The 27539-nt window shown below is 35.2% G+C and overlaps 1 protein-coding gene and 1 pseudogene across 6 annotated transcripts in view; both read left to right on the top strand.

Annotated features, from left to right (window-relative positions):
* NFAT5 (nuclear factor of activated T cells 5) overlaps window positions 1-27539 on the top strand; it is a 121121-nt gene that overhangs the window by 29320 nt on the left and 64262 nt on the right. For 5 of the 6 annotated variants that reach the window (XM_054579253.1, XM_054579252.1, XM_054579250.1 and 2 more), the window contains one exon: window positions 19469-19594. In XM_054579253.1, coding sequence (XP_054435228.1) covers window positions 19469-19594 — 126 coding nt within the window. Of the gene's footprint in view, window positions 1-19468; window positions 19595-27539 lie in introns of those variants that run through there. The other variant, XM_054579254.1, reaches the window with a different exon arrangement.
* Window positions 3075-4056, top strand: LOC129075234 (40S ribosomal protein S11-like; annotated as a pseudogene).

The following is a 27539-nucleotide window of genomic DNA, read 5'->3' as shown; positions in this document are numbered from 1 at the left end:
GTGTCCCAGCCCCACTAGCTTCCAGTGTCAGGAAGATAAGTCCCCATAACTTCTGACTGCAGAAACCAGCAGGGATTGAGTTGGTGGAAGAAACTTCTGGAGTCCCAGGCAGTTCCTCATAAGGAACCCACATACTAACTTACTCAGACTTACTCCCTCTGAGCTCCAGCACCAACGTAGTAGCAGCTTGAAAAGCACCAGTGGCATACAGAGAGAAACTGAAGTGCCTGGCATCAAGGCAAGAGATGGGGGGCAGCTTCATCCCAGACAGAAAGGCAGGCAGAGTCACAAAGCTGACAAACAGGTGCCATATCTGAGACTCCATCAACCTGGCTAGCACTGTTTGCCCTGCCTTGGGGATCCCCTGAGACTCGTCCCACCCAATAAAAAATATTAACAGTGACTTTTCCATATGAATGGCTGGTCTTGACTCATGCTTCACAACTTCCTAAATCCTTTCTAAATAAAAGAACTTACTAAGATTTGAACAATGTACTTGTAAGTACTACCATATACAAACAGCTTTTGGTGATGGAGAGATGTACAAGTTACAAATTTCCAGTGGTGTTAATATCAATTAATTATATTGGCAATATTACATTAATCACTATTACATCATTAATATTAATAGCTAGAATTTGTTTAATTCTTTCTAAAAGCCTAGGCTATTGGATTCTTGTATTTTCACATTTAATCCTCAGAACAACCCTATGAACTATAGATGGCATCATAACTCCTATTTTACAGAGGAAAACAGACTATATATATACTAAGTTGTCCAGGAGTACATAGTAGCAAGCAGTGGAGCTGGGATTCAAATACTACTCAATTTATGTCTTCTTGGCTGGTGTGGCTCAGTGGGTTGAGTGCCAGTCTGCAAACCAAAAGCTTGCAGGTTTGATTCCCAGTCATGGCACTTTGCCTGGGTTGAGGGTCAGGTCCCCAGTTGTGGGTGTGTAAGATGCAACCCATAGATGTTTCTCTTTCCCTTTCCTTCTTCCTTCTACCCTTCTCTCTAAAAAATAAAAAATAAAATCTTAAAAAAAATACTACTCAGTTTGATAACAGATCATTTTGTTTTTCCCACTGTGATAAGTTTCTTTCTCCTGGTTGTTGTGAGATTTGCCTAGATAATTTAATATAAATATCTATTATCGTAGGTTAAACAGGTTTTTACTGCCTAATAGGAAGAGCAGTTGTTTTGGATTAGATGGCATCATCCACCTGTTTGTCAAATAAGGCATTGATCCTTGAAGTTTCTTTATTGAGGTGAAATCCACATAAATTAACTATTGTAAAATGAAAAATTCACAGTGTTATATGTAAGTACCACCTCTATCTAGTTCAAAAACATCACCCCAAAAGAAAACCCTGTGCCCAATAAACTGTTGTTCCCCATTTCCTTATCACCCCACCCCTTGCAAACCACTGATCTGTATTCTGGATATTTTATATAAGTGGAATCATAAGAGTATGTGACCTTTTGTGTCTGGCTTCTTTTACTTAGCATGTTTTCAAGATTTATCCAGTTGTAGCATCTGTTAGTACTTTATTACTTCTTATGGGTAAATACTGTTCCATTCTATCAATACCACAGTTTGCTTATCCATTTATTTTCTGATGAATGTTTGGGTTCTTGCCACCTTTCAACTATTGAGAATAGTGCTGCTAGTCTCATACTATGAACATACAAGTACATGTATTTGAGTGCCACCTTTCAATTATTTTGGGTATTGGAAGTGAGTTTTTGTTTTTTAAAGTGGCCTTTATTGAATTCTTTAAAATTCTATAAAAAATATTAACAAAATAAAATGGAAAAGCACTGTATTGTTAAGAGTACATATTTATATCCATATAATCTTGTGTGGAGCCTTACACCTATTAGATGCTTAGTGAATATTAAATTGAACTGTTGGTTTTTGAGAAACTGCTTTCCAATTCTGATTTTGCTGTTAACTATCTGATTTTGGGCAAATTCTTAATCTTTGGTCCTACATAGATATAGTTTCTATATATTTATATCTATAAATATAGTTTCTATATATATATAATGTAAGGAAATAGACTACTCTTTGAAAGTCAGATTATAAGGTCTGTGAAAGTATATACCTTTTTTTAAAAAATAGGCAGTGTTTTGGTACTATGTCTTTATTACACCCTCTGGAAGATTGGGTGCTTACCAGCCCTTGACTATTGTATGCAGTTTCTTTGTCATTGAATTTACTTTTGGAGAAGTATCAAGAAAGTTATGATCTTTATGATCAAGAAAGTTGAGACCACTGTTCTATTTTTTAAGCTCTTGCAAAGTTTATGAAAGACTCATATTTTGTTTTCCCCTTCTCTCATTTCAAAATGAAGACCTCAATCTTCCAACCTCTAGTGTAGAAACTGGAAACTCAGATGCCTACAGGGACGCAGTGTAATGTAAGTCAGCAAAATTGGCTGAATCCTACTTGCAGTGACTGAAAAGGACACTAAAAGAGGCAGATTTCACTTTTCCCTGTGGGAACTTAATGTTGCCAGATCCTGTGATTCATTCAAGGGATGCCAGAAATCTGGATTTTTATGTAAAATCCTATTATTAAATGTTGGCATTCAAATAAAAATGTTTAATTTTTGTTTTTAAAAAAATCATGTTTACTCTATTACACTTGTCTCAATTTTTCCCCTTATGCCTTCCTCCACCCATTTACCGCCCCCCTCCCAACCTAGCTCCCATAGTCAATTCCCAAACTGTTGTTCATGTCCATGGCTCATTCATACATGTTCTTTGTCTAGTCCCTTCCCCTTCTTTCCACCAGTGTCCTCCTTCCCCATTCCCTCTGGTCACTTTCAGGCTGCTCCATGTTTCCATGCCTGTGGTTTATTTTATTTGTTAGTTTATTTTGTTGAATAGATTCCAATTATAGGTGAGATCACATGGTATTTGTCTTTCACTAACTGGCTTATTTCACTTAGCATAATATTCTCCAGTTCCGTACATGTTGGTGCAAAAGTAGATCCTTCTTTCTTTCTTTTTTTTTAAAATGCAGATTTTACTTACTTATTTATTTAATATCAAAATCTCATATAAAATATTTAAAAATTTAAATCCATTATAACATCTCAGCAATTAAAATGACACCAACACAGAAATAATCAAGTAGATCAATGAAATAAAATGAGCATTCTAGAAACAAATGTGTATGTCTGTCTAACCAGGTAATATATGATTAAATTGATATTTCAGATCAATGGGGAAAATAAGGCTTACTCAACAAATACAGTGCATGGACCATTATTATTTGAAATAAATATAGAGCCCTATTTCACACATTATACAAAAAATATTCAAGTGAGTTAAAAATCAATATGTAAAATCTAAGGAGTTTTAGGAGAAAATACAATATAATATTTTTCTTACCCTGAAGTAAAATATTCAAACCTAGAAACTATAAAGTAAAATATTGACGATGTGACTATATTAAACATTTAAGACTATAATAATATACATATTTTAAAAAGTTGGAAGATGGCAGACATTCAGATAGAGCGTGCCTACCAAAAGCAGCCCACCATCTTTCAAAATAAGAAGAGGGTCTTGCTTGGAGAAACTGGCAAAGAGAAGCTACCGTGATGCTACAAGGACATCTGGATTTCAAGATGCCCAAGGAGGCCATTGAGTGCACCTACATTGACAAGAAATGCCCCTTTACTGGTAATGTCTCTCTCCGAGGGCGCATCTTGTCTGGCGTGGTGACCAAGATGAAGATGCAGAGGACCATAGTCATCCACCGAGACTACCTCCACTATATCCGAAAGTACAACCCCTTCAAGAAGCGCCACAAGAACATGTCAGTGCACCTGTCGCCCTGCTTCAGAGATGTCCAGATCAGCGACATCGTCACAGTGGGTGAGTGTCAACCCCTGAGCAAGACTGTGCTCTTCAATGTGCTCAAGGTCACCAAGGCTGCTGGCGCCAAGAAGCAATTCCAGAAATTCTGAGACTGGATACCTGACAATGCCCCCAAAGGAAATAAAGCTATTTTCTCAGTCAAAAAAAAAAAAAAAAGTTAAAGGACAAGTAATGGTATAGGAAAGTATTTGCAACACAGCTAAAAAAAAAAGTTAGTAGTTGTTTTATTTAGGGAAAAATTTCTAAAAACATTTAGTCAAAAAATTGATAAAGAATACCAAAAAGTCATTTAAAGCTTTTTAAAAATAATAGAAATAGGCAAGAAATATAGAAAAATAGGTTTAGTTTCAACAAATAATGAAGTAACAAAATAACACATCATTGTCACAGTCAGATGAATAAGTATTAAAAATATTGGTAATATCAAATATTGGTGACCGTGAAAGGAACTGGGTATTCATAGACTTTATCTTCATTTTCTTAAAGCAGTCCCTTTAGCATGTCTTGCAGTGCTGGTTTGGTGGAGGTGTATTCTTTTAGCGTTCTTTTACCTGGGAAACTCCTTATTTCGTCTTCATTTTAATTGAGAGCCTTGCTGGGTAGAGCAGTCTTGGTTGCAGGCCTTTGCTTTTCCTTACTTGGAGTATTTTCTGCCATTCCATTTTGGCTTGTGTTTCTGTTGAGAAGTCAGCTGCTATCTGTATCGGGGCTCCCTTGTATTACTACCCGTTTCTCCCTTGCTACCTTTAGGATTCTGTTTGTCTTTGACATTTGCTATTCTAATTATGATGTGTCTTGGCGTAGACCTCATTGGGGTCCTCTTAAATGGGACCCTCTATGCTTCCTGAAGTTACATGACATTTTCTCTCCTCCAATGAGAGAAGCTTTCCATCATTACTTTTTCAAACAGGTTCTCCATTGCTTGCTCCTCTTCTTCTCCTTCTGGTGTCCTTGTTCTACAGATACTACATTTCAGGTTGTCTTGCATTTCCCTAAATGCCTCTTCATTCTTTTTGAGTCTTTTTTCATTTTCTTGCTCTTTCGGGGAGCTTTTTTCTACCTTATCCTCCAGCTCTCTGATTTGTTCTTCTGCTTCATCTAGCCTGCTTTTGAGTCCTTCTACTGTGTTCTTCAATTCAGAAATTGTATTCTTCATTTCCCCTTGTGTCTTATTGATAGTTTCTGTGTCCTTTTTGATGCTGATATAGTTTGCAGTGAGTTCCTTGTAGTTTCCCTGTAGTTTTTTGTAATTCTCTCAGCTCACTGAGCTCATTGTGTTTCCTTAGAACCGTTGTTTGGAACTCAATTATCTGAGAGTTTACTTGCCTGTATTTCATTTAGTTCTCTTTCTGGGGATTCCCCCTTTCCCTGTGATTGGGGGGGTGTTTCTTTGTCTTCCCATTATTTGTGAGACTCTTCTCTTTTGCTTCTGTTTCTTAAGTTGATCTGTCTTGATCTCCTGACTTTGTGGTGTGAATTTCTTTGGTAGGAGACTGTTGGTTTTTTTTTCTTTCTGGATCTGCCTCTGAGGTCAGATGTTGACTCCGTGTGACTTTAGGCAGTGTGTTTGAGACTTCTAGGAATCTACTGTCTGTGGCTGTCTCCTTCAGCTGTTAATCTAGTCACTCTACACTCAGCAGTCAGGCTTAGGCACCGCAGGGTGGGGCATAGTCCCTCCTGAGGGTGGGGTTTTTTTGGGCCCTCTGATGCTGCTGCTATTCAAGGGAGTGTTCTGCCTGAGCCAGTTGGCTGCTGCTATATGGGGGATGAGTCAGCACTGGGATCCTGCCGGCTACTCTCTCAGTTCTCTCCCGAAAACTTTCTTCCCCAGTCTCTCCTCATATGTCTCTAGCCCACTCTGCCCCCGCCTTTGCCGGAGACCAGGGTAAATGACTGCAAATAAAAATTTATGCATTGGCCCTTTAAAAGACTCTTTGCATCTCCAGCCATCCATCTCTGGCAGAGAGCAACCCTGCTACTTTTCACAGCTAGGTGTTATCTGTGGACTTTTTGGGCTCTGGTGCTGCAGGCTAGAGATCCCCGCTTATGATTTAGACCCCACTTTTGTCAGGGGGGTCCAACTGGCCGTTTCAATATCCCTGTGGTGCTGCCACCCGTGGGTGCCCCGCCCACCTTCCCGAGTCTCCACTACACTCCTTACCAGTTAGGTTGTGCTAATGTTGATTCTTCTATCTGTCTGAGGTAATGAGGCTCCTCTCTCGCTATTGTTCAATTGTTTGTTCCAGGTGATTTCTCCACAATTTAGTTGTAATTTCAGATTGGTCCCGGGAGGAGGTCAGTGTGACTTCCATTTACTCCTCCACCTTGATTTCTCCCAATTCAAAATGTTTTAAAACACTGTTCAGACCAAACAGAACACTTCTTTTTTTTTTTTTTCTGTTTATTTGGATATCTTTATTATACAAATATTTGATGTTGCCGAAATGAGTAAATCTTGGGTCTGTGGTTTAAAAACACATTACTCAGTTGTGGCTCCATCTGTAACAGAGACAATCATAGATTATGATCAGTTTACAGGTAAACTTACAGCATGTTTTAGGTTGGGGAAATAGCTGCAGTACTGTGTTGTTCATGTGTGTTTAGCTCTTGTTTACCCTCCCATCTATATTTTTAGTCTTCCTAGGACAATAATAATTATTACAGTATTTTTTTATTTTGTTTCCCTTCCCTAAAAAGTAAGCTAATTTGAATAATTAGAACTTAATTGTTTTTTAACACATTAGAAATTCCTCTTCTGAGTCCTTTTGTATGAACTGTTTCAGGCATCCATTCAATAAATGTTATCTTAACCTTATCAAAGGTGCCAAGGCCCTGAATGATTTCCTTTCTCCCCACTATCCTTATCTCATGCTAGCAAAGGGAATTCCTTGATTACTATATTTTAGCTACACTGTGTACCTTTCAGTTATTCAGATATGCTATATGTCTTTTTCTGCCTAAGGACTTTTGCACATGCTGTTGCCTCAGACTGTCTTGCTTCTTTCTCTACTCTCTGAGTTGCTTTTCATTCTTATCCTTATAAACCTCTCTGAGAGACTTTCTCCGTCTTCTCCTAAAGTAGTTTTTACATTATTCCTTATTGCAAATTTCTGTTTGTTTTCTTCATAGTATTCATCCCACTTCGAATTTTTAAAAATTATTTCCTTGTTTTTCTGTCTCTGCCATTTCAGGAAAACTCCTTAAGGACAGAGACCATTTTTGTCTTACTTAATTTTCTGTCTTTGGCTCACAGTAAATTACTTTTGAATGAATTAATCATCAGCTTAACAATCATAGTGTATACCTGCACTTTGCAGGACAGTGTGTTTGAAGTGTATTGTATATTTTATCATTAGTACTCACAACTCTACAAGGTAGATAGATATTACTGCCATGTTATAAATGAGCCAACCAAAGAAGGCTTAGTGTGGTATCTTGCCTAAAGTCAGACAGAAAATAAGTGATAGATCTATAATGAAAGCCCAGTTCTCACTATTTTTGCCCATTTATTATGACATGCTGTCTACCTCTTATTTATTGTAAACAATATTGGTATTCTGACAGAAGGGTAACATTGTTTGTACAGTGACTAGACATTTCTAAGGAATCTTGTGACTCTCTTCTTCCTCCGTTAACCCCCTTCATACAAAAAAGATTACAATAATAATTGAGACACCTATTAATCATCTGCTATATATAATACATCATGATTTTGATTAGCTGATCAAGCCAAATGAGAATTATGTACTTTTGTTTAATAACAATATTGACACCTTCTAGTATTAGAACTTTTATCCCAGTCTTAATTCCTTAATTCTTGTATGATATAATTGGCCCTTTAAACATAAGTAGGTATAGAAGAGTTTCTTACCTGCCTCGTAATTGTCTGCTTCCAGAGCACAGTCACAGGCAAATAGAAATAATTGAATTCTCTTCTAGAGCACTTTGAAGCCATTTCACTGAAGTCCCTCAGTTTTTTGCCTCTTCATCTCAAAAATTTGTTTTTGTCTTATTTTCTATTTTTTAAGTCTCTTGTGTCAATGGAAGAAATACCCAAGCTTTTTCTAAGGCACGCTCAGTCTCCTGGACTTGATTCCATGACATACTTTACCTTGCCTAAATATTTTCTAAGTCTCCGTTTTCATTTTTTTTTTCCATGTTTTTGTTTCCTCATGGCAGTAGTTTTCACATTGTATTTAGCTATGATTTCTATGGAGATACCTTTGTATATATCATTTCAAAAGAAATTATACTTAGAAAGTTAGGAAATGAATTCTGTCTAGTCTAGTATAGTATAGTCCTATAACAACGCCCTAGGAAACTATTGTATTATATTTATTTGTATAGTAATCTCAACTTCTTCACCATTCAGTTGTCCCTTACCCCTTTGTTAGCATGGAAACATTCTCTAGGACATTCAGTTGTGATTTCACAATTGCCAAATCGATTGTTTTAAAATTAAATCTATTCTGTATGTCCTCTTTTGGATCTTCAAGCTTTTTTCTTACTGGATATTTTCCTTATTCTGTCAAGCATACACAATTTTTTCTTCCACACAAGAAAATAAATTTTTTCCTTGGCCTTGTCTCCTTAAGTATTTGTGTCCTTCATTTTGGAAGGACTTTGTAAAATAGTAGCCTATATTTCTGCTTACACTGCATTTACTCTCTCACTTCTATTTGGTCTTCAACTTTGTACCTCTGGCTCTGTCCCCATCACTTCCGTGATAACTCTTTGGCAAAAGTGTCAAGAAGTACCTTCTGACACATCAAATAAATGCATTCCTTCAAGTTTTTCCTTGTTTGAACTAAATGAGGCATTTTCATTTTTGGCAGTCCACGCCCAAGACCTCTCTTTTTGGACACTCTACTCACCAGGCTCTTCTTTAGTTTCTTTTCTCTTTCTGACTTTTCTGCCTCTTCATTCTTTATACGATATGTCAGCAGTCTTATGTATTCCCACAGCTTCTGTTTTTTTGTTCATTCATACATTCACCAAACAAATGCCTTTTTGTACTAGGCACTGTGTAATTGTTGAGGAGACACAGTGAATGAGATACAGCCACTCTTTTTTATGATGGGTGTAGTCTAATAGGAAATATGGATAAATAAATTTGCCGTTGTGTAACAGTATGTGACAAATAGTTTGGTAGAGGAAATACATAACAGGGTTACCTAACTAAGACTGGAGGGGTCAGAAAATGTTTCTTGGGAAGAAGTAACAATTGAAAGGGGCTTTGGGAAGGTCAGTGTTTCAGGCAGAAACTATAGCATTTCCAGATAAATAAAGGTAAAGGAGTAAATACATGGCTAAATAATTGAAAGTCATTGAGCCTTGAGAGTGTGGAGAGAAAGAGGAGAATAGGGATGGATAAGGCTGCAGGGTCATAAAATAGGTGCTCATATAAATATTCATTCAGCCCTGTCTGGTGTGGCTCAGTGGACTGAGTGCCAGTCTGTGAACCAAAGGGTCACTGGTTTGATTCCCAGTCAGGGCACATGCCATGTTGCAGGTCAGGTCCCCAGTAGGGGTGCATGAGAGACAACCACACATTGCTGTTTCTCTCCCTCTCTTCTTCTCTTTTCCTCTCTCTAAAAATAAATAAAATCTTTAAAAAATATTCAGCAAATAATGCTGTTATTTTATATCTATGCTGTCACATAATTATGCAATTCAATAGTCTAGTTTGCACTCTTCCTGCAATGAACAGTCAAAAGTAGGTTTTATAAGATACCTGAGTCTATGATAATTGCTTATTGATATAGACTAGTGTTTGATAGATTTGTACTGGTTATATTACTAGATCTGATTCAAAAGATTCAAAGACTTTTATTGATTAATCAAGACCTTAGCATCCTGTCTCTGGTCTTTAATTATAATCATTTTAAATGATGCATTGTATAACCTATTTGTATTCTCTAAATGTTTAATATATATTCCTTATTCCAACTAGATATTCAGTTCTTTGAGGACATAAACTATTATGTAACCACCAATTTTTAAAAAATAATATCAGTTGATTTTTTTCCTTCTAATCCTCAGAAGGATTAGAAATCCCCTTTAGGTTTATTTAATTGTCCCAATAATATCCTGTATAGCATAAGGATCTGGTTTAGAATTACATGTCCATTTAGTTGTCATGTCTTATTATTTCCTTCACTCTGAAATAGTTCCTTGGCCTTTCCTGGACATTCATGGGTTTGATATTTTTGAAGATTAGAATTCAGTTATTTTGTGAAATGCTTTTTTTTAATGCTTGGTATTGTATGCTTCCTCATGATTATTCAAATTATGCATCTTTGTCAAGAATATCACAGAAATAATGATGTATTCTTATTGCATCCTCTCAGGTGGCATATAATTTTGCTTTGTGTCATTACTGAGGATTACTTGATTGAGATGGTATATGTCAGACTTCTCCATCTTTCTCCTTTGCAATTAAGTATTTTGTGGAGTTGTACTGTGAAACCACATAAATATGTCATTCCTCAGCACATTTCATACCTTCCTAATGCCATTAAGACTTCTGACACTCAGCCCTGGGTCCTTCTCACCCATCTTGGATTCTGTCTGAACACTACAGTTCTCACAGCTCTATTGTAAAAGTATTATTGTAAGATCTTTGAAAATTATAAATAAGCCATAAATGTTTTACTCAGTAGTTTATGTCCTAGGTATGACTAGAAAGCCTTTTTTCTTCTAGAACAGCCTTAATTAATTTCTTCAGCAAATAATAGAAATAAATTAAGAATGTAGATAATCAGAATGGTTAATTCAATAGTATACTCAATTCTGTATTTTATAGGTGTTAACAAGTTACTTAGAAAGTAAATGTGAAGTTTTTAAGTAAAAAGTAATACCTATTAGAAAACAAATATGATGTGCTATATTAAAATGATTGTGGAGCTCAAGTTAATTTTCTTATTCCTCAAGTTGATATAACTTATACTGCTGTATATTATTCAAAATTACCTTAGAGTACAAGATTGTTTTAAAAAATAATAAAATAAATTCAGGAAGAAGTGATATGATTAAGTAAATGTGTGCCAGCAAACTAGTAAATTGACTTAAACTTAGAAAAAATTGTTAAAACAGAGCATCACCTACCAGTTATTCTTGGACTTCATAACCTTTTAGAAACCAAATATCCAGTAGACCTGCAGCCAGTACATTTTTCCAGTGGAGATGCCAAGTATGATGACTGTCAAGCCTGAAGTGTTTTCAGCAGAATGAATGCTGTCTCTCTTCAATGCAGAATTATGTTGGCACAGTGGAGGTGCCAGACATTTTGTTTTAGAATGTCTAATGTGAAACCATAGCCTTCTGATTCACTAGCTTATTGAGAGAGTTAATAGAGAGATGCAAGCGTAAGACATTTAGTTACTAAATCATTGGCAAGGACTTTTTTAAAATTTCTTTTTCTTTTTTTAAAGTATATTTTATTGATTGTGGTATTACAGTTGTCCCAGTTTTTCCCCCTTTTCCCTCTCTGCCCAGTTCCTCCTTCCCTCCAGCAATTCCCCTGCCACTCCCCCCCTGCCCCCCACCTTAGTTCATGTACATGGGTTGTGCATGTAAGTTCTTCAGCTTCTCTATTGCCTATACTGTTCTTAACATCCCCCATGTATTCTGTACCTACCTAATTATGCTGCTAAATCCCTATGCCTTTTCTTTATTCTCCTCCTTTCCCCTCCCAGCTGATAACACTCCAAATGGTCTCCATATCTATGATTCTGTCCCTGTTCTAGTTATTTGCTTAGTTTGTTTTTGTTTAGATTCAGTTGTTGGTAGTTGTGAGTTTGTTGTTATTGTAATGTTCATAGTTTTGATTATCTTCTTTTTCCAAAATAAGTCTCTTTAACATTTCATATAATAAGGGCTTGGTGGTGATGAACTCCTTTAACTTTACATTGTCTGGGAAGCACTTTATCTTCCCTTCCATTCTAAATGATAGCTTTGCTGGATAGAGTAATCTAGGTTGTAGGTCCTTACTTTTCATTACTTTGAATAATTCTTGCCAGTCCCTTCTTGCCAGCAAAGTTTCTTTTGAGAAATCTGCTGGTAGTCTTATGAGAACTCCTTTGTAGGTACTCTTTTCTCTTGCTGCTTTTAAGATTCTCTCTTTATCTTTAATCTTTTGCATTTTAATTATGATGTGTCTTGGTGTGTTTTCCCTTGGATCCAACTTGTTTGGGACTCTCTGTGCTTCCTGGATTTGTATGTCTATTTCCTTTGCTAAACTTGGGGTTTTTTTTTTTATTATTTTTTTCAAGTAAGTTTTCAAGTTTTTGCTCTTCCTCTTCTTCTTCTGGCATCCCTATGATTCAGATGTTGGTACATTTGGAGATGTCACAGAGCCTTCTTAAACTCTCCTCATTATTTTGAATTCTTTTTTCTTCTTGTCGTTCTGGTTGAATGTTTATTTCTTCCTTATGTTCCAAATCATTGAGTTGAGTCCTGGCTTCCTTCTCTTCACTGTTGGTTTCTTGTGGATTTTTCTTTATTTCTCTTGGTAGAGCCTTTATTTCTTCCCTTATGCTTTTGCCATATTCAATAAGATATTTGAGCATTCTGACCCCCGTTGTTTTGAACTCTGCGTCTGATAGGTTGGCTGTCTCCACATCTTTTAGTGTTTTTCCTGGGGTTCTATTTTGTTCCATTCTTTCATTTGGGCCATATTTCTTTGCCTCCTGATTTTGGCAGTCTGCCTGTGTCTGTACACTTGGTAGAGCTGCTTTGATTCCATTTTAGTGCACCTATTAAGTCATTTGGGGCGGAGCCTTGGATATTCACCATGACGGGGCAACTGTGACTTTGTGTGTGTGTGTGCATGTGTGTGTGAGTGGTCAAAGAGGGGACAGTGAACTGCTAGCTGACTTCTTGTCTGGTCCTTGCCCCATTTCTAGTCACTTCATCCACTTCTTGTATGCAACTGGGAGGGTGTTGTAGATGAATAGATGACGAAGTGAGGGGATTTAAGCAGTACAAATAGGTAGTTACAGAATAGCCATGGGGATGTAAAGTACAGTATAAGAAATGGAGCAGCAAAACAATGTATATGCATGACCCATGGACATGGACATGAACAATGGTGGAGAGACTGCTTGAGGGGTTGGGGAGTGCCGGGTGGAGGGGAGCAAAGGTGGAAAAATTAGAACTGTAATAGCATAATCAATAAAATATAATTTCAAAAAGTGACATCCCATTTTTAAAACAAGACACTAACATTTATAAATGGACTTTTCAGTATTAATGTGTTTGCATCTTATATCAGGGACCATTCACTATTTGAATAACTAATATCTGTGCTGAGCTTTAATTCACTTTTTGTTAATTTTTTAAGCATTCCCAACATAAAGTATCATCCTTTTTACCACAAATATTTCCACTTAGCTGCTTGTTTGACAGTTGAACAGAAACATCTTACTTACAGAGTTAAGTCTGTAGTATTAGTTATGTACAACATTTATTATTTTGTTACCTGAAGGTAAATAAAATACTCTTCTGAGAAGTCGCAAAGTAGGTAGGCTCTCTGACAATTTGATCTTTCTTACTCTAAAGCAATTGAACATTGAACTATCAGGTTAACCATGGTGAGATGGGGATAAAAATTCCAAGAAGAAAAAGTAATTTACAGAGTTCTTTTTAACAGATCATTTTATTTAAGCCTTATAGTAACGCCATGAGGTTATGAACTATCCATGCATAACTTTGATTTTTATTGTATTGATTGATTATATTACATTACAGATTTTAGTGAAAAGATTATCTTGGCAGCCCAACTTATTTCTGCTCCTCTGTCCTATCTCCTTCTCTCCCCATCAAAAGAAACCACTGTCCAAACTTTATCATTTATTTATCTTTTTCTTATTTTTTTTCTCATATGTGTTTCTCATTTTTTTACTATTACTTGAACCTCAGATTCCTTATTAGTAAGACCTACCTCCCAGGATTATTTTGAAATTAAGTCAGAATATGTATATTATGAGCTTTTATATAGTGCTTGCCCCCACCCCAAATGCACAATAAATGGTAGCTGTAATTGTATTATTAATGTTGTTATTTTGTTGAGAGAGAACAAGAAAAGCTTTTCTTAGCTGTTTTTTTTGTTTGTTTGTTTTATCTCCCTGGACTCTTCTGGGGGAAACTGAGGGAATATGGGCATTTGAGGTCTTTTCATCTTTTCCTGGAACTGAGTAACTGGCAGAATGAAGCAGTAGAAAATGAGATTTGGGCGACCAGCAGTTAGGAAACAGAGTTCACACATGAGAAGGGGGGAAAATCTGTGCAATTAAGTTACCAACTTTTCCCTTCTTTTTCACTGGCTTGTGGTCACCCTCAGGAAAGGATTTCTGTTGACTTTGAATTTGATGGACTATAGTGAGACTCATACCACCTCATAGCCAGTGTTGAAGAATAAGGACCAAGTTGACCCAGAAATGATCAGTGACATAAATGGAGTTTACTGATGACCAAACAGGTCAGCCAGTCAGCCCAATTTTATTTTTATTTTTTATTATATTTTATTGATTATGCACTTACAGTTGTCCCATTTTTGCCTCTCTGAATCCCTCCACCCAGCACCTCCTCATTCAGGCAATCCCCCCACCTTTGTACATGTCCATGTGTCATGTAAATAAGTTCTTCGGCTACTCACTTTCCTATACTGTATTTTACATCCCCTGACTATTCTGTAACTATTTGTACTTCTTAATCCCCTCACCTCTTCACCCCTTCCCCTACACCCCCTTCCATCTGGCAATCATTAAAATGCTCTCTGTATCCATGATTCTGTCTCTGTTCTTGTTTGCTTAGTTTGTTTTTAAATTCAATTGTTGATAGATTTGCATTTTTGTCATTTTATTGTTCAGAGTTTTGACCTTCTTTTTCTTAAATAAGTCCCTTTAACATTTCATATAATAATGATTTGGTGATGATGAACTCCTCCAGTTTTTGCTTGTCTGGGAATCTCTTTATTTGCCCTTTGATTCTAAATGATAGCTTTGCTGGGTAAGAGCAATCTTGGCTGTAGGTCCCTGCTTTTCATGACTTTGAATATGTCTTGCCAATTCCTTCTAGCCTGCAAAGTTTATTTTGAGAAATCGGCTAACAGTCTTATGGGAACTCCCCTATAGATAACTAACTTCTTTTCTCTTGCTGCTTTTAAGATTCTCTTTATTTTTAACTTTTGGCATTTTAATTATGATGTGTCTTGGAGTGGGCCTTTTTGCACCCATCTTGTTTGGGACTCTCTGTGCTTCCTGGACTTACATGTCTATTTCCTTCACCAAATTAGGGAGTTTTCTTTCATTGTTTTTTCAAATAGAGTTCCAATTTCTTGCTGTGTCTCTTCCGCTTCTGGCAGCCATGTCATGTGAGTGTCAGGCCTTTTGAAGTTTTCCCAGAGACTGCTATTACTATCCTTGATTTTTTAAAATTTGTTTTTCTTTTTGTTCTGATAGATTGTTTTTGCTTCCTTATGTTCCAAATCACTTATTTGATACTTGGCTTCATCCCTGTAAATTGTTCTTTATTTCAATTAGTGAATCCTTCATTTCTGACTGGATCTTTTTTATGCTGTTGAGGTCCTTACTAAGTTCCTCGAGCATCCTTATAACCAGTGTTTTGAACTCTGCATCTGGGAGATTGATTATCTCCATTTTGTTAGTTCTTTTTCTGAAGTTTTGATCTGTTTTTTCATTTGGATCATGTTTCTTTGTCTCTTCCTTTCTGCAGCCTCCCTGTGTTTGTTTCTATGTATTAGGAAGAGCTTTTATGACTCCCTGTCTTGGTATTGTGGCCTAATGAAGTAGGTGTCCTGTAGGGTCCAGTGGCCCAGCCTCCCCTATCACCCAACCTGGGTACTTGAGGTGTGCCCTCTGTGTGGTCTGAGTACACCTTCCTCTGTAGTTGAGGCTTGGTTGTTTTTGGCAGGTCAATGGGAGGGATTTACCCAGGCCAGTCAGTTGCAAGGACTGGCTGTGACCACTAACCACCAACAGGCTCTGTTGGTCAGCCTGTTTTTACATTGATTCACCTTCCCACTCAACATTAGGAAGGATTAGTTTGCTTTCAGTATCTTAAAATGATTTTATTCATTCATTTCTTCCTTTTCCCTAATTGCCCTGGGCTCTGCATCAGTGCACCAACATTAGACAAAGTCTTGCTCTTCTGAGCTTGTTCTGTTTTTTGCTAATTTCTGTTATTATTCACTTATGTTAATAATTTATGTTAACAGTTATTTATTATAGCACACTTGCCCTAATTCTACTACATGATACTTAAGCAGTTGTATTGGGGTTTTGGACAACTGAAATTCATTAATGAACCATTAAGTAAGCTGATTAAACATTATTATTGCACAAATTATTAGCAACATTAATAGAGAAGTATATATATAAAACAAAAGTTACTCAGTTCCTGGCTAATGACAGAATTCCTTAGAAAATAAAAATAAAATCATTTATAAATTTTAAAAAAAGAGTGCATTTAATAAGCACCTTGCACAAGAATAATTTTTACCAGCTGTTAAATTAATCCTTATTAAATACCACTTTATTTCATTGGGCAAATATTCTAACTTTTCATGATATGCAGTGATTATAACATACAATATATCCTTCTTAAGCCTGTGTCATTTGCAAATTCCATACTTTGTCCAAGTTGTCAATATGGTAATCACCTCCCTCCAAGTTGAACCCATGCATTTTGGGTGCTGTTGCTTAGAGTCATCTATTAAGTTTACATTTTTTAATCTTGTTCATAAGAACTTTAAAAGCTTTTCATCAGAGATTTTACTAATTTAGGATAACTATGTCTGTAGAATTTTCCTAATTCTCTAGCAGAAGAGCCTTAAAAAGTGAGTTAGATTGATTTGTAGCTTGACCTTCGTAATTTCACTTTTCACAAATAGAAGCTATGTCCATGTCTATTTTTGACTACTTGTTCAGGAGTTTTTTTCATTGGCTAGTGGAGACTGTCAAAGTGTTTAATTTGGATTGAATTTGAGACTAAATGATGATAGTATTAACAGCATAACACATATTCCTTAAATCTTCTGTCTTGTGAGAAGCAGATTTAAGAATAAGGCCAGTGATTGAGTTATACAGTTACAAGTTAGAGGGAATATCTTTGAGATAATGGAATAAAAGAGTTTAAATGAGGATTTAAAGTCTTAGAGAGGTTGTTTAAAAGAGCAGACCCAACCCAGTTCTTTCTGAAGTCAGAGCCTGTGATGATAATGACTATATTAACCGCTGCTGTCTTTGGATAGATATGATAAAACTTCTGACTTTTTAAATTTCCAAACCCTTGAGTCAGTTAATCAGAAAATGCCTTTGATGGATAAATGAATCTAGTCTTTTCACCCTGTCCACTTGACCTTTCATGTTACTTCATTTACAGTATTTTAGGGGCAAGCTGTGGGGAGGGATGAGATACAGTTAAGTTCTGTATTTAGTTACTTTCCAATGTATTATTATTAACACTGTTTTTGTACCTCTTATGTAGTCTCAATTTATACCCTTTATTGGGAAAGGCAGAGTGTTTCAGTCCACAAGGGTTTCTTTTGATTAAAAAAAATTTTTTTTTTAATTTTTATTCATTCACACTGGACAGCTATTGTTGTGTTGACTGCTGTCATTTTTAAAAATTTATTTATTTTTAGAGAGGAGAAGGAAGGGATGAAGGGAAGGAGAGAAACATCAATGTGTGATTGCATCTCATGTGCCCCCTACCAGGGACCTGGCCTGCCACACAGGCATGTGCCCTGCACTGGGAATCGAACCAGCAACCTTTTGGTTCTCAGACCAGTGCTCAATCCACTGACCCACACCAGCCAGGGCTGTTTTGATTTGATTTATTTATTTTAATAATTAGAGAAGTAGAGAAATAGTCTCAACCAGTGAAGCACTGTTAGTGATGGGGCTATCACTAGGATAAGTATTTTTCCCTTAATAAATGTATTCTCTTTTCATCTAAGGTAATTTTTATTTTCAAATTTCTTTTTTTGAGGGGAAAGAAAATGAGCATGTTTCTCTTCTATGTATAAGAACTCTTGTTTTCAACATGGGTTGAGAAAAAATAGTATTAAAATCAATATTTGATGACATGGGATTTCTGTTTTAATTAGGTTCTCCCTATATTTTTCAAAAGATGGAAGTAATTTACTTAAGGCTTTTACAACATTTTAATAACTGAAAAGTTTCAGTCAGGACGTATTATAATCAGATAAATGTCAAATTTGCCAAGTGCTTTGAAGATATAAATTTTAAGTGTTAATAGAGTTTTTCAAAAGAAACTTTTATGTTGATTCTTTACTGAGAATGAAGATTATTTAGTAGAACAACTTCTAATTCTAGCCTGCCTTCACAATCTTCTCCCTTATCCCTATCCACATCAAATTTAATATACTTTTTAAGAATTTAATCTTTATTATATTTTTTCCCATTACCATTTAGTCCCCTTATACCCTCCTCTCCTCAGCAATACCACACAATATACATATTTTAATGGTTAACTGAGAGGATCAAAGTATTTATGAATTCAATAATCAGTTGATAAAAAGTATTGTTTGTTACCAAGACTGAAATGTCTTATATGGCTACCCATGGTATTTTAATCACTCATACAAATAATTAATAATCTTTGATTGTTGGAATGCCAGGTTTCTTGGAATATTAGGCAAGTCCCTTAAACTCTGTGCCGTGGTTCTTTGGAAACTGGGCATATGATTCTAATTGGTCTTTTGAAGTTCTTCCAGCGCTGATTCTACTATCTTTAGAGGATGTGTTGAGAATTATTTCTGTCCAAAAACCATATAATAATAACTATAAAAGAATTTCTAACAGTAGATACAAATTTAATTTTATGGATAGAGTATTATAAAATACATTAAAAAGAAACAATATTCTTTAATCTGGAATACAAAAGTAATCATAATCTAATATAGGCAAAAATGCTCTCTGATTTAAGAGTGTTCTATACTTGTACCTTTGTAGAGTTGGAGATTTCTCAGAGTAAGAACTATTTCCTTGAGCCATGACATTCATTTTTTAGCTTCGTTAGAAGAGAAAAATGCATTATGACAGCCAATTAAAATATTTGCTAAAAGGTACTATGTAAAATAGCAGGACTGACTAATGGTCTACTTGGAAAAGGCAGTTTAAAGCTGATACATTATCTAATATAGTTATCTCAATATGTGACGGATGGTGTTACATTTATTATTATATAGGGAAATATTGGAACATCTTGGGTTATTTGACATTCTTCTGTCTAGTTTATCCAGTTTTAAAATTTAGTAACTTTTTCTGGAGACCATCTTAAGTATAAAGGATAAAACCCAGAAGAAAGCAGAGGCAGAACTAATGGAAAATTTATTCTTCTGTTCAATAATATTATATAGTAAAAGAAAAAATATTTGCTAGTAATTTTTACAACAGTAATTTTATAGAGTCTTTGTGTGTGAATAATATAGTTCCCCTTGTGAGTGAAAAAGATATATTTGTGTTCATATACTAGGTTATTGACTTACACTCTTTTCACGATTTTTTCTCTTCCCCTCACCCACAGAATCTGTATATGATCTTCTCCCAAAGGAGTTACAGTTACCTCCATCTAGAGAAACACCTGTAGCATCAATGAGTCAGACAAGTGGTGGTGAGGCAGGCTCGCCTCCTCCAGCTGTAGTTGCTGCTGGTATGCATTTCATTTTACTTTATTAAAGAAAACTAGGGTGTTATCTGGCCAACATGAACAGTGCTGGTAAAGTTTATATCAAAAAGAGTGTGATTTGAGGCTTTGTTTTAGGAGGTTTTATTTTATTTTTTAAAAGACTTTTTTAAATTTATTTTTAGAGAGAGGTGAGATCAGTTTCCTCTCACGCACCTCCAGCTGGGAACCTGGCCTACAACGCAGGCATGTGCCCTAGCTGGGAATTGAACCGGCAACCTTTAGGTTCACAGTCTGGTGCTCTGTCCACTGGGCCACACCAGCCAGAGCAGAGGTTTTAAAATATCTACTTTTAAAACTAAAGTTTTTCAATATAATTTTATTGATATAATTACTATTTCTTGAAATTTCACATTGGCACATCTACTAATGCCATCTCCTAAAATGGACCCTATTTTCAACTATGAGAATGAGTTTAAAGCTCTTTTGTTGGCTGCACATGAGAAGGTTAAATACCAAACCATGGATAGAAAATTCTATTTGTTAAATTATATTTAACAATTACTTTTTAAAATTTGATTTTAAAAAAAGGAAACAATATTTTACTTTGTGTAATCTGAAAAAAGACTCACACACTCAAGTCTCTTTTGTTTGTAGCATGTTTCTATAACCTCTTCCTTACATTTAAAAACATATATGACTTTATATGTATTGTAAACTCAGTTGAAAGTAATGGAAGATTTGAATGTAATATTTATGTGACATTTTTATATCAGTTAAAAATATGGAATCTAATGTTTGAAATTTATTAAGCTTATATTTATTCAGCCCTCAAATCATACACTTTATATAATTATAATTATATAAAACTGGTTCAAATTTTGATTGAATTAGAATAAAAGATTGATAAACTGACAGGAAAAAAGCCTTGATTGGTGATAATAAGAATGCTTTCAAAAATATTAGATTGCCCAAATGTGTTTTTGTTTTGATTGGGCTTATAGACTGCTAAGTGTGTTTGATTTAAAAAAAGGAAAAAAATTATATACGCTGAAGTTTTATCCATCCTAATAATTAGAGTTTTCTTGCCTAATATGATACCTCTCATCATTTCAAATGGTATTTACAGTCCATTAGAACATTGGTTTCAGTACATTCTCTTTGTTTCAAAAGAACAGTGGAGTGGAAGGTTCTGATTTAAATGAGGGTATTGGTACTATAGTAGATCTTCAGATATGTTTCTTACAGGCGTTAACATATGTACCGTTAACTTTGTGTACCAACCTTTCCCCTGAGCTGTATATTGCAGTTTGCTGCCTTCCTAGTTGAGGGCAGGAAAACTTTAAACAGGGCGAAGAAACTTATCAGCCTTGCTCACTGTTCATGTGTTGCCAGACATTTTCTAACAGATTCTGTGGATTTAATTGTGAGCTTTTTAGTAATGAAATTGGTAAGATGACCTGGTTTCACTTTGTATGCACTGGATTCCAAAATGCCCCTGAATGTTTTTTTTCTGTAATTTAAAGTTTTAATCTAGTTTAAAATTTGTAACAGACAATTAAATATGAAAAAAAGATTTTTAATGAAATATTTCACTTTAAATCCACAAGTAGAAATTGACTAACTTATTTCTTTTGTATCTTTTGAGAATGTTTTTAAAAGACATGTTGAATCTGTATAGAACTAAAAGTCTGTTTCTTCTGTGCTTTTTAACATCTGTTGACAGTAGATCCAGGGTTTTTTTTTGTTTGTTTGTTTTTTTTGAAGCTGAAAAAATGTTAGCTAGATTTGGGAGAAGAACAACACTTCCTTTTAAATAACACCAAACTGAATTCCAGAAGTTTTTATATATAAATATTGAAAGTTCTTTAATTTGGACCCCTAACAGAATGTTGATCCTCTCTTCCTCCCTCTGTCCCTCTCTCCATATTTTTGAGCAAATCCTATCCAGATGAGTTAGATTGAAAACTATCAGTTGAAAAATCCTGAAAATAAGAGAATGAACCCAGGAAGTATTCTGAAGTAATACATTCTTACTGTATTGAGAAGTTAAAGACTTTGTAATGATGGTAAAGAGAGTAAGGAGATAATCTTGATACTTTTCTTATATTCACACACGGAAAATTTCTGTGGCCTAAAACCAAGTCATTTGAAATTTTTAAAATATAAATTTAGTTTTAGTAACAACATAGTCTTATTCCACAATTCTAATATCATGTTGGTAGAATAGAGTCTTTGTCATATAACGTTATAGGTAATAGAGTTTAAATTACAAAATTATTGTAGGGAGAGCAATTGGTTTATATCATTAGAGTTGATTTTTTTTATTTGACCTGTTAATATCCTTGGTGACATACCTGTTAGAGACATTTAGAGTAAATTACCAGTTACTCAGTGTTTCCTGGCCAAAAAACTGGATTTCTTGGGAAAGGCACATTAATTTAGACTTTTGCGAGTTTTTTTAAATCTATTATAGCATTTTCTGTTTAAGTATTAAATGCATAAAAATGATGACTCTTGATGTAGTTAATTCTTCAGAGTTTTGAAGGAGCCGGATTGGCTGCTATCAGTTATGAGGGCCTGGTGGGAACAGACTTCTAGTTCTGCCATAAAGGTTTGTGTTTCACAAGTTCTAAATCAATTTAAATTTTAAAAATTAGAGGCTGGGTATGTAGGTGTTTATGTACATTCTTTATTATTTAATTATTAAAAATGTGTTTCTCAGATTCACCAAACTAGGTATTTTCCCTTTGTATATTACTGAGGGAATGAGTAAACATGGTGCTAATCCACAATCCAGAATATTGGGTAAAAGAGTGCCTCTCAAATCTTTTCCTTCTTCTCCACTATTTCCACTTTTACATACTCCCAGAAATGACATCTTTCTATCTGGTAAGTCCCAGGGTTGAGGGTGGGGGAAGGAGGACTTACTTCTCCTGTCCAACTTCTCCCCTTTCTGTGCAGTCAGATATCAAAATCTGGGAGGTGCAGTTGAGAATCAGCTAGTCTGAAATTTGTACCCCTCCCCATTTTTTAAAGACCTCTGTTTTTGTCCCACTGGAAAGGTAATGATAGTTTGAAGTTCAATATGTAAATGAATGAAAGTTTTAGAAATGCAGACTTTCTGAACAGTATTATTGTAGGTTCTCAGTAGTTAAGAGAGAGGCCATTTTCCTAATTTAAAAAAAGTTATGCAAATGAATTGTTGCTATGTTTTGGCAAAATAAATAGTTGATTGAGAAGAAATATAAATTGTGAAAGAATTCTTTTTGGTTTTGTGTATGTGTGAGATTTCTCTAGTATGTGTTATAAAGAACTAAAATGTAAGTATTTAGGAGAAATTAAACAATTACACCAGAATTTGTGGTTTTTGAAAAGAGAAACATGGCAGTTATTTTTCTTAAATAACAGCTTTATTGAGATATAATGCACATACCAATTAAATGTATTTTTTTTTATTTTTTAAATATTTTATTTATTTTTTAGAGAGAGGATAAGGAAAGGAGAAAGAGAGGGAGAGAAGCATATATCAGTTGCCTCTTGCACACCCCTAACCGGGGACCTGGCCCGAAACCTAGGCACATGCCTGGACTGGGAATTGATCTGGCAACCTTTTGGTTTGCAGGCCAGCACTCAATCCATTGAGCTGCACTAGCCATGGCAAATGTATTTTAAATCTACTTACACATTTATAGTTTTTATCCTTAGATTTACTTGATTTGTGTAAAGTAGGAAGCCTTTGACATAAATAGACAATAAAAGCCTTTGACATAAATAGACAATAAATAGACATTAAAGTTATTAATTATATATTAGTACTCATTTTAGAAGTAATGTATACTCAGTGCACTCATACTTTGTAGCAGTTTTTTTTAAGTTACTTATTTTTAGAGAGAGGGGAAGGGAAGGAGAAAGAAAGGGAGAGAAACATCAGTGTGGTTGCCTCTCATGTGCCCCCTACTAGGGACCTGGCCCGCAACCTAGGCGTGTGCCCTGACTGGGAATCAAACTGGTAACTCTTTGGCTCGCAAGCTGGCACTCAATCTACTGAGCCATACCAGCCAGGGCACTTGTAGCAGTTTTTAACATGTGTAAGTATATGTACTCATAAAGCATGTACAGTACAAATCTCTGTTGAATATACCCACTAGTTGGATCACTGGAATTTTTAATGGTTTAATTTAAATTAATAACTTTACATGAAGTGATTCATATAATAAACTTTTCTGTTAGAAGAGACATTAAATAGTGCTTTAAATTCTGTGACAGAGCAATCAACAAATCTCAAATACCTAACAGGTATTATCTGTACTGAAAGAACTTAGTACTATTTACATGGTAGAAGAACACACTAAAGAACTAAATTAATGTTCTATAATCAGAGAACAGGTATGCTTTAATTCATTGCAGACATCTTAATGACCTAAATTAAAATTTTAGGAATTTCTTAACCATCCATAACAACAAAACTGTATAAAAAATGAATTGAAAATTAAGTTGTCATTTTTGAGTTCCTAACTGTGTGATAGCAATTGTACCAAGCAATTTGCATATCATCATATCTCAATCCTTCCAAATACTGTATACCTCTCTTCTTTCTTACTGGAGGCTAAGTTCTTTTCTTCTTGCCATTGTTATTTAGGGAATTTAGCATTGTGTAATCTCACTTCAATTAAGGAAACACAAGCTCCTGGAAGACACTGTGTAGGATATTGAGTTGGAAAAGGTATTCCCCTTTCTCCCCAAGAAGTTTCAGGATCCACAAATGGGAATATGATTTCTAGAGGAATATTACTCTTTCACAGCAACAGAATTCTGTAGCCCATTGAATTTATTATAACTTAAATTAATAGTGTTAGAAAGTATTTACAGTTATGTAATTAGAATTTTCTTGAGTTGACAAACTTTGAGGAGTAAATTTACCTTTTGATTCCTCTCTTGGGTTAACTTGGTTATTAACTAACATATTTCAGAATTTCGGCTGTTTATATAGTGTACTATTTCTAAGATTATATCAAAGGCTGTTGAGGGGAAAGGTAATTCACCTATGTAAACTGTGTATTGATATTATGAGCTAAAACCAAGATGATCTTGTTTACTCCATATGGTCATTTCTACTTTTCCTAGAAACCTGGACCATTTCTAGAAGAAAGTAGGATCCTAGTTACAAACATGTTACAATTAGGTTTAAAAATTCTACTCTTCATTCTGTCTTTTTCTGAAATTACAAAGTACATCTAAATACACACATTTATACATATAGAAGTATGTATGTATGTATATATAGATTTATGCTAACATCTGCTTACTAGAATGAAAAGCATAAGCAATCGTGGGCCATAATAGTTAATTCGGAAATAACTACCAATTCAGGAGGCCATCCATATTATCAACTTTAATTTATAAAAAGTACACGTGGCCTATTACTGGATTATTTCTTAAATTTTCCCTTTTATCCTCTGTTTTAGCAATAACTTTATAAATTGACTTACTCAGTTTCTGATAGAATAAGCACATTTTTATATTACTTGAATCTATAGAATAGCATTTTAAAACTGTTCACAGATTTTCAACCATAGGCCAAATAAAAATATAAAATCGACACAATTTCTATTTTTATATGTTTTGTACAATTTTGCATTATTAATGCACAGAAATGGACTTTTTAATATCGCTAGTAAGATTAATAATATCATAAGAAAAAAGTATTGCCATATAACTCAGTGATTTTAGACCTTTTTCACCTCATGGTACACATACATTTAAACTACTAAAATTTTGTGGAACACCAAAAAATATATTTTTGCTGATCTGACAAAAAATAGGTGTAACTTTGATTGATTTACAAAAAAATAATAGTAATTACCTACCTTTTTGCTCCAAAGCAACTTTTAAAATATCAGGTGCCTATACTTGTATATAGGATTTCTGGTACCAAGAATTAACCAGTCAGATGCAACTTTATTATGTGACTTGACCAATATGATGCAATTCTATTATATGACCTATATATTTATGATTCAAGACAGGGAAGGGAAGGAGGAAGAAAGGGAGAAAAACATCAATTGGTTGCCTTTCGTAGGCAACCTGACCAGGGACTGAACACAGAACACCTTCAATTTATGGAATAATGGCCGGCCAATTGAGCCACACCGGCCAGGGCTGTTGTTATCTTTTTATTTGACAACATAAAGGAAAAGAGATCAGTGCACCTGACTAAATAGGTATTTCATGTTTTAAAAATTCTTGTGACATACTGATTGAAAATCACTGTCATAGCTGTTTTATAATGATTAGTTTTATAAATAATACTAATAAAGTTGTATAAATAACACTCCAACTGGGACAGGAGTGAGGGGATTACGGTGTGTCCAGAAGGTATCCACCCATGTAATATGAAAAATAGAAACATTTATTGAAGAAGATACAAAATACAAGAAACATTGTACATAGCACAATGATGCCTCAGTCCCCTTCCAAGTAGGCATCTTGGGACCTCACACAGTTTTCCCAGTCGCCATCAGCTTCCTGGTCGTATTTTCCTCAGTCTTATTGATGGTCTGAAATCTCTTCCCTTTCAAAGGTAACTTAGTTTTGGGAAAAGCCAGAAGTCTCAGGATACCAAATCTGGGCTGTAGCAGGACTGAGTCACCTGGGTGATTTGATGTTTCGCCAAAAAACTCTACATAAGACATGATGCATGAACAGGCGTGTTATCGTGAGGAAGCTGCCAATCAACAGTTGCCCATAGCTGCAGACTTCTGAATCATCTGAATAGTTTCCACAGAGGAATGTTCAAGCTAATGCAAAATTTGATGCAGATTTGTTGCTGTACTCAGTCATTTTGAATGTGATAGTCACACATTACACATGTTCACTCAGTGGTGTCTACTGCCCCCACTGACTAGTACAGTGAAGTCATTCATTGTTGTTCACGTATACACATTCAGTCCACTCTCTTTGGCTGCCAAGTTACATGGATATCGTGCAAACAGCTCTCATTATATCAACAATGGTTGGGCTTTTTCTGGACAGATGTCATACATTAGGGTAGAACACAAAAACAGCCTTCCCCTGTTTCTGTTACATTTTTTCCTCTTAAAAATAAAATCATGCATAGAAAAATGTTAACATTTGTTAAACATGAGCAGAGGGTACATTGGTGTTGAGTTTTAAGTATTTCATAATTTAAAAAAACACCAGGTGGAAGCTGATTAAAATAGTCAAAATGCCCAATGCACTATGTTTTTTAAAAGTAACAAAGGTGTAGCATACAGTAGATACTTGATGAATTTTTTTTTGCATAAGTAAGGGTACATGAACTTTTCATTCAAAATTACAAGTATTGTATTTTTATTCATTGACAGTGTTTACTTAGTCCACTGATGCAAAATTCATTCTTCCCATATCACTCCTTCATCGCAAGGTATTGTCAATTAAATTAAATCAGAAAATGGCCCTGGCTGGTGTAGCTCACCAGTAGATTGAGTTCTGGCCTGTGAACCAAAAGGTGGCTTGTTTGATTCCATATCAGGGCACATGCCTGGGTTGCAGGCTAGGTCCACAGTTGGGGGTGTGCGGGAGGCAACTGATTGATGTCTCTCTCACACATCAATGTTTCTTAACCTCTCTTTCTCCCTTCCTTTCCCTCTGTCTAAATGAACAAATAAATAAAGTATTTATTTAAAAAAAATAGCATGGGCTTTGGAATTATAAAGACCTAATTTGAATTTGGTTGCTACCATCATTTTTATCAAGTAGACAGAATCTTGTGGAAGTTAAATAAATTTCTAGCCTTGGCTGGTAAGGCTCAGTGGATTGAGTGCTGGCTTGTGGACCGAAAGGTTGCCAGTTCGATTCCCAGTCAGGGTAGGTACATGCCTGGGTTGTGGGCCAGGTTCTCAGTGTGCGGCATGAGAGAGGCAACCATTTGCTGTTTCTCTCCCTCTCTTCCTCCTTTCCCCTCTCTCTA

This window comes from Pteronotus mesoamericanus, unplaced genomic scaffold, assembly GCF_021234165.1.
Source record: "Pteronotus mesoamericanus isolate MK-2021 breed Mesoamerican mustached bat unplaced genomic scaffold, CSHL_Meso_final contig_52, whole genome shotgun sequence".
NCBI lineage: Eukaryota > Metazoa > Chordata > Mammalia > Chiroptera > Mormoopidae > Pteronotus > Pteronotus mesoamericanus.
The sequence above is the reverse complement of the archived record's forward strand: the minus strand, read 5'-3'. Positions and strand labels throughout refer to the sequence as shown.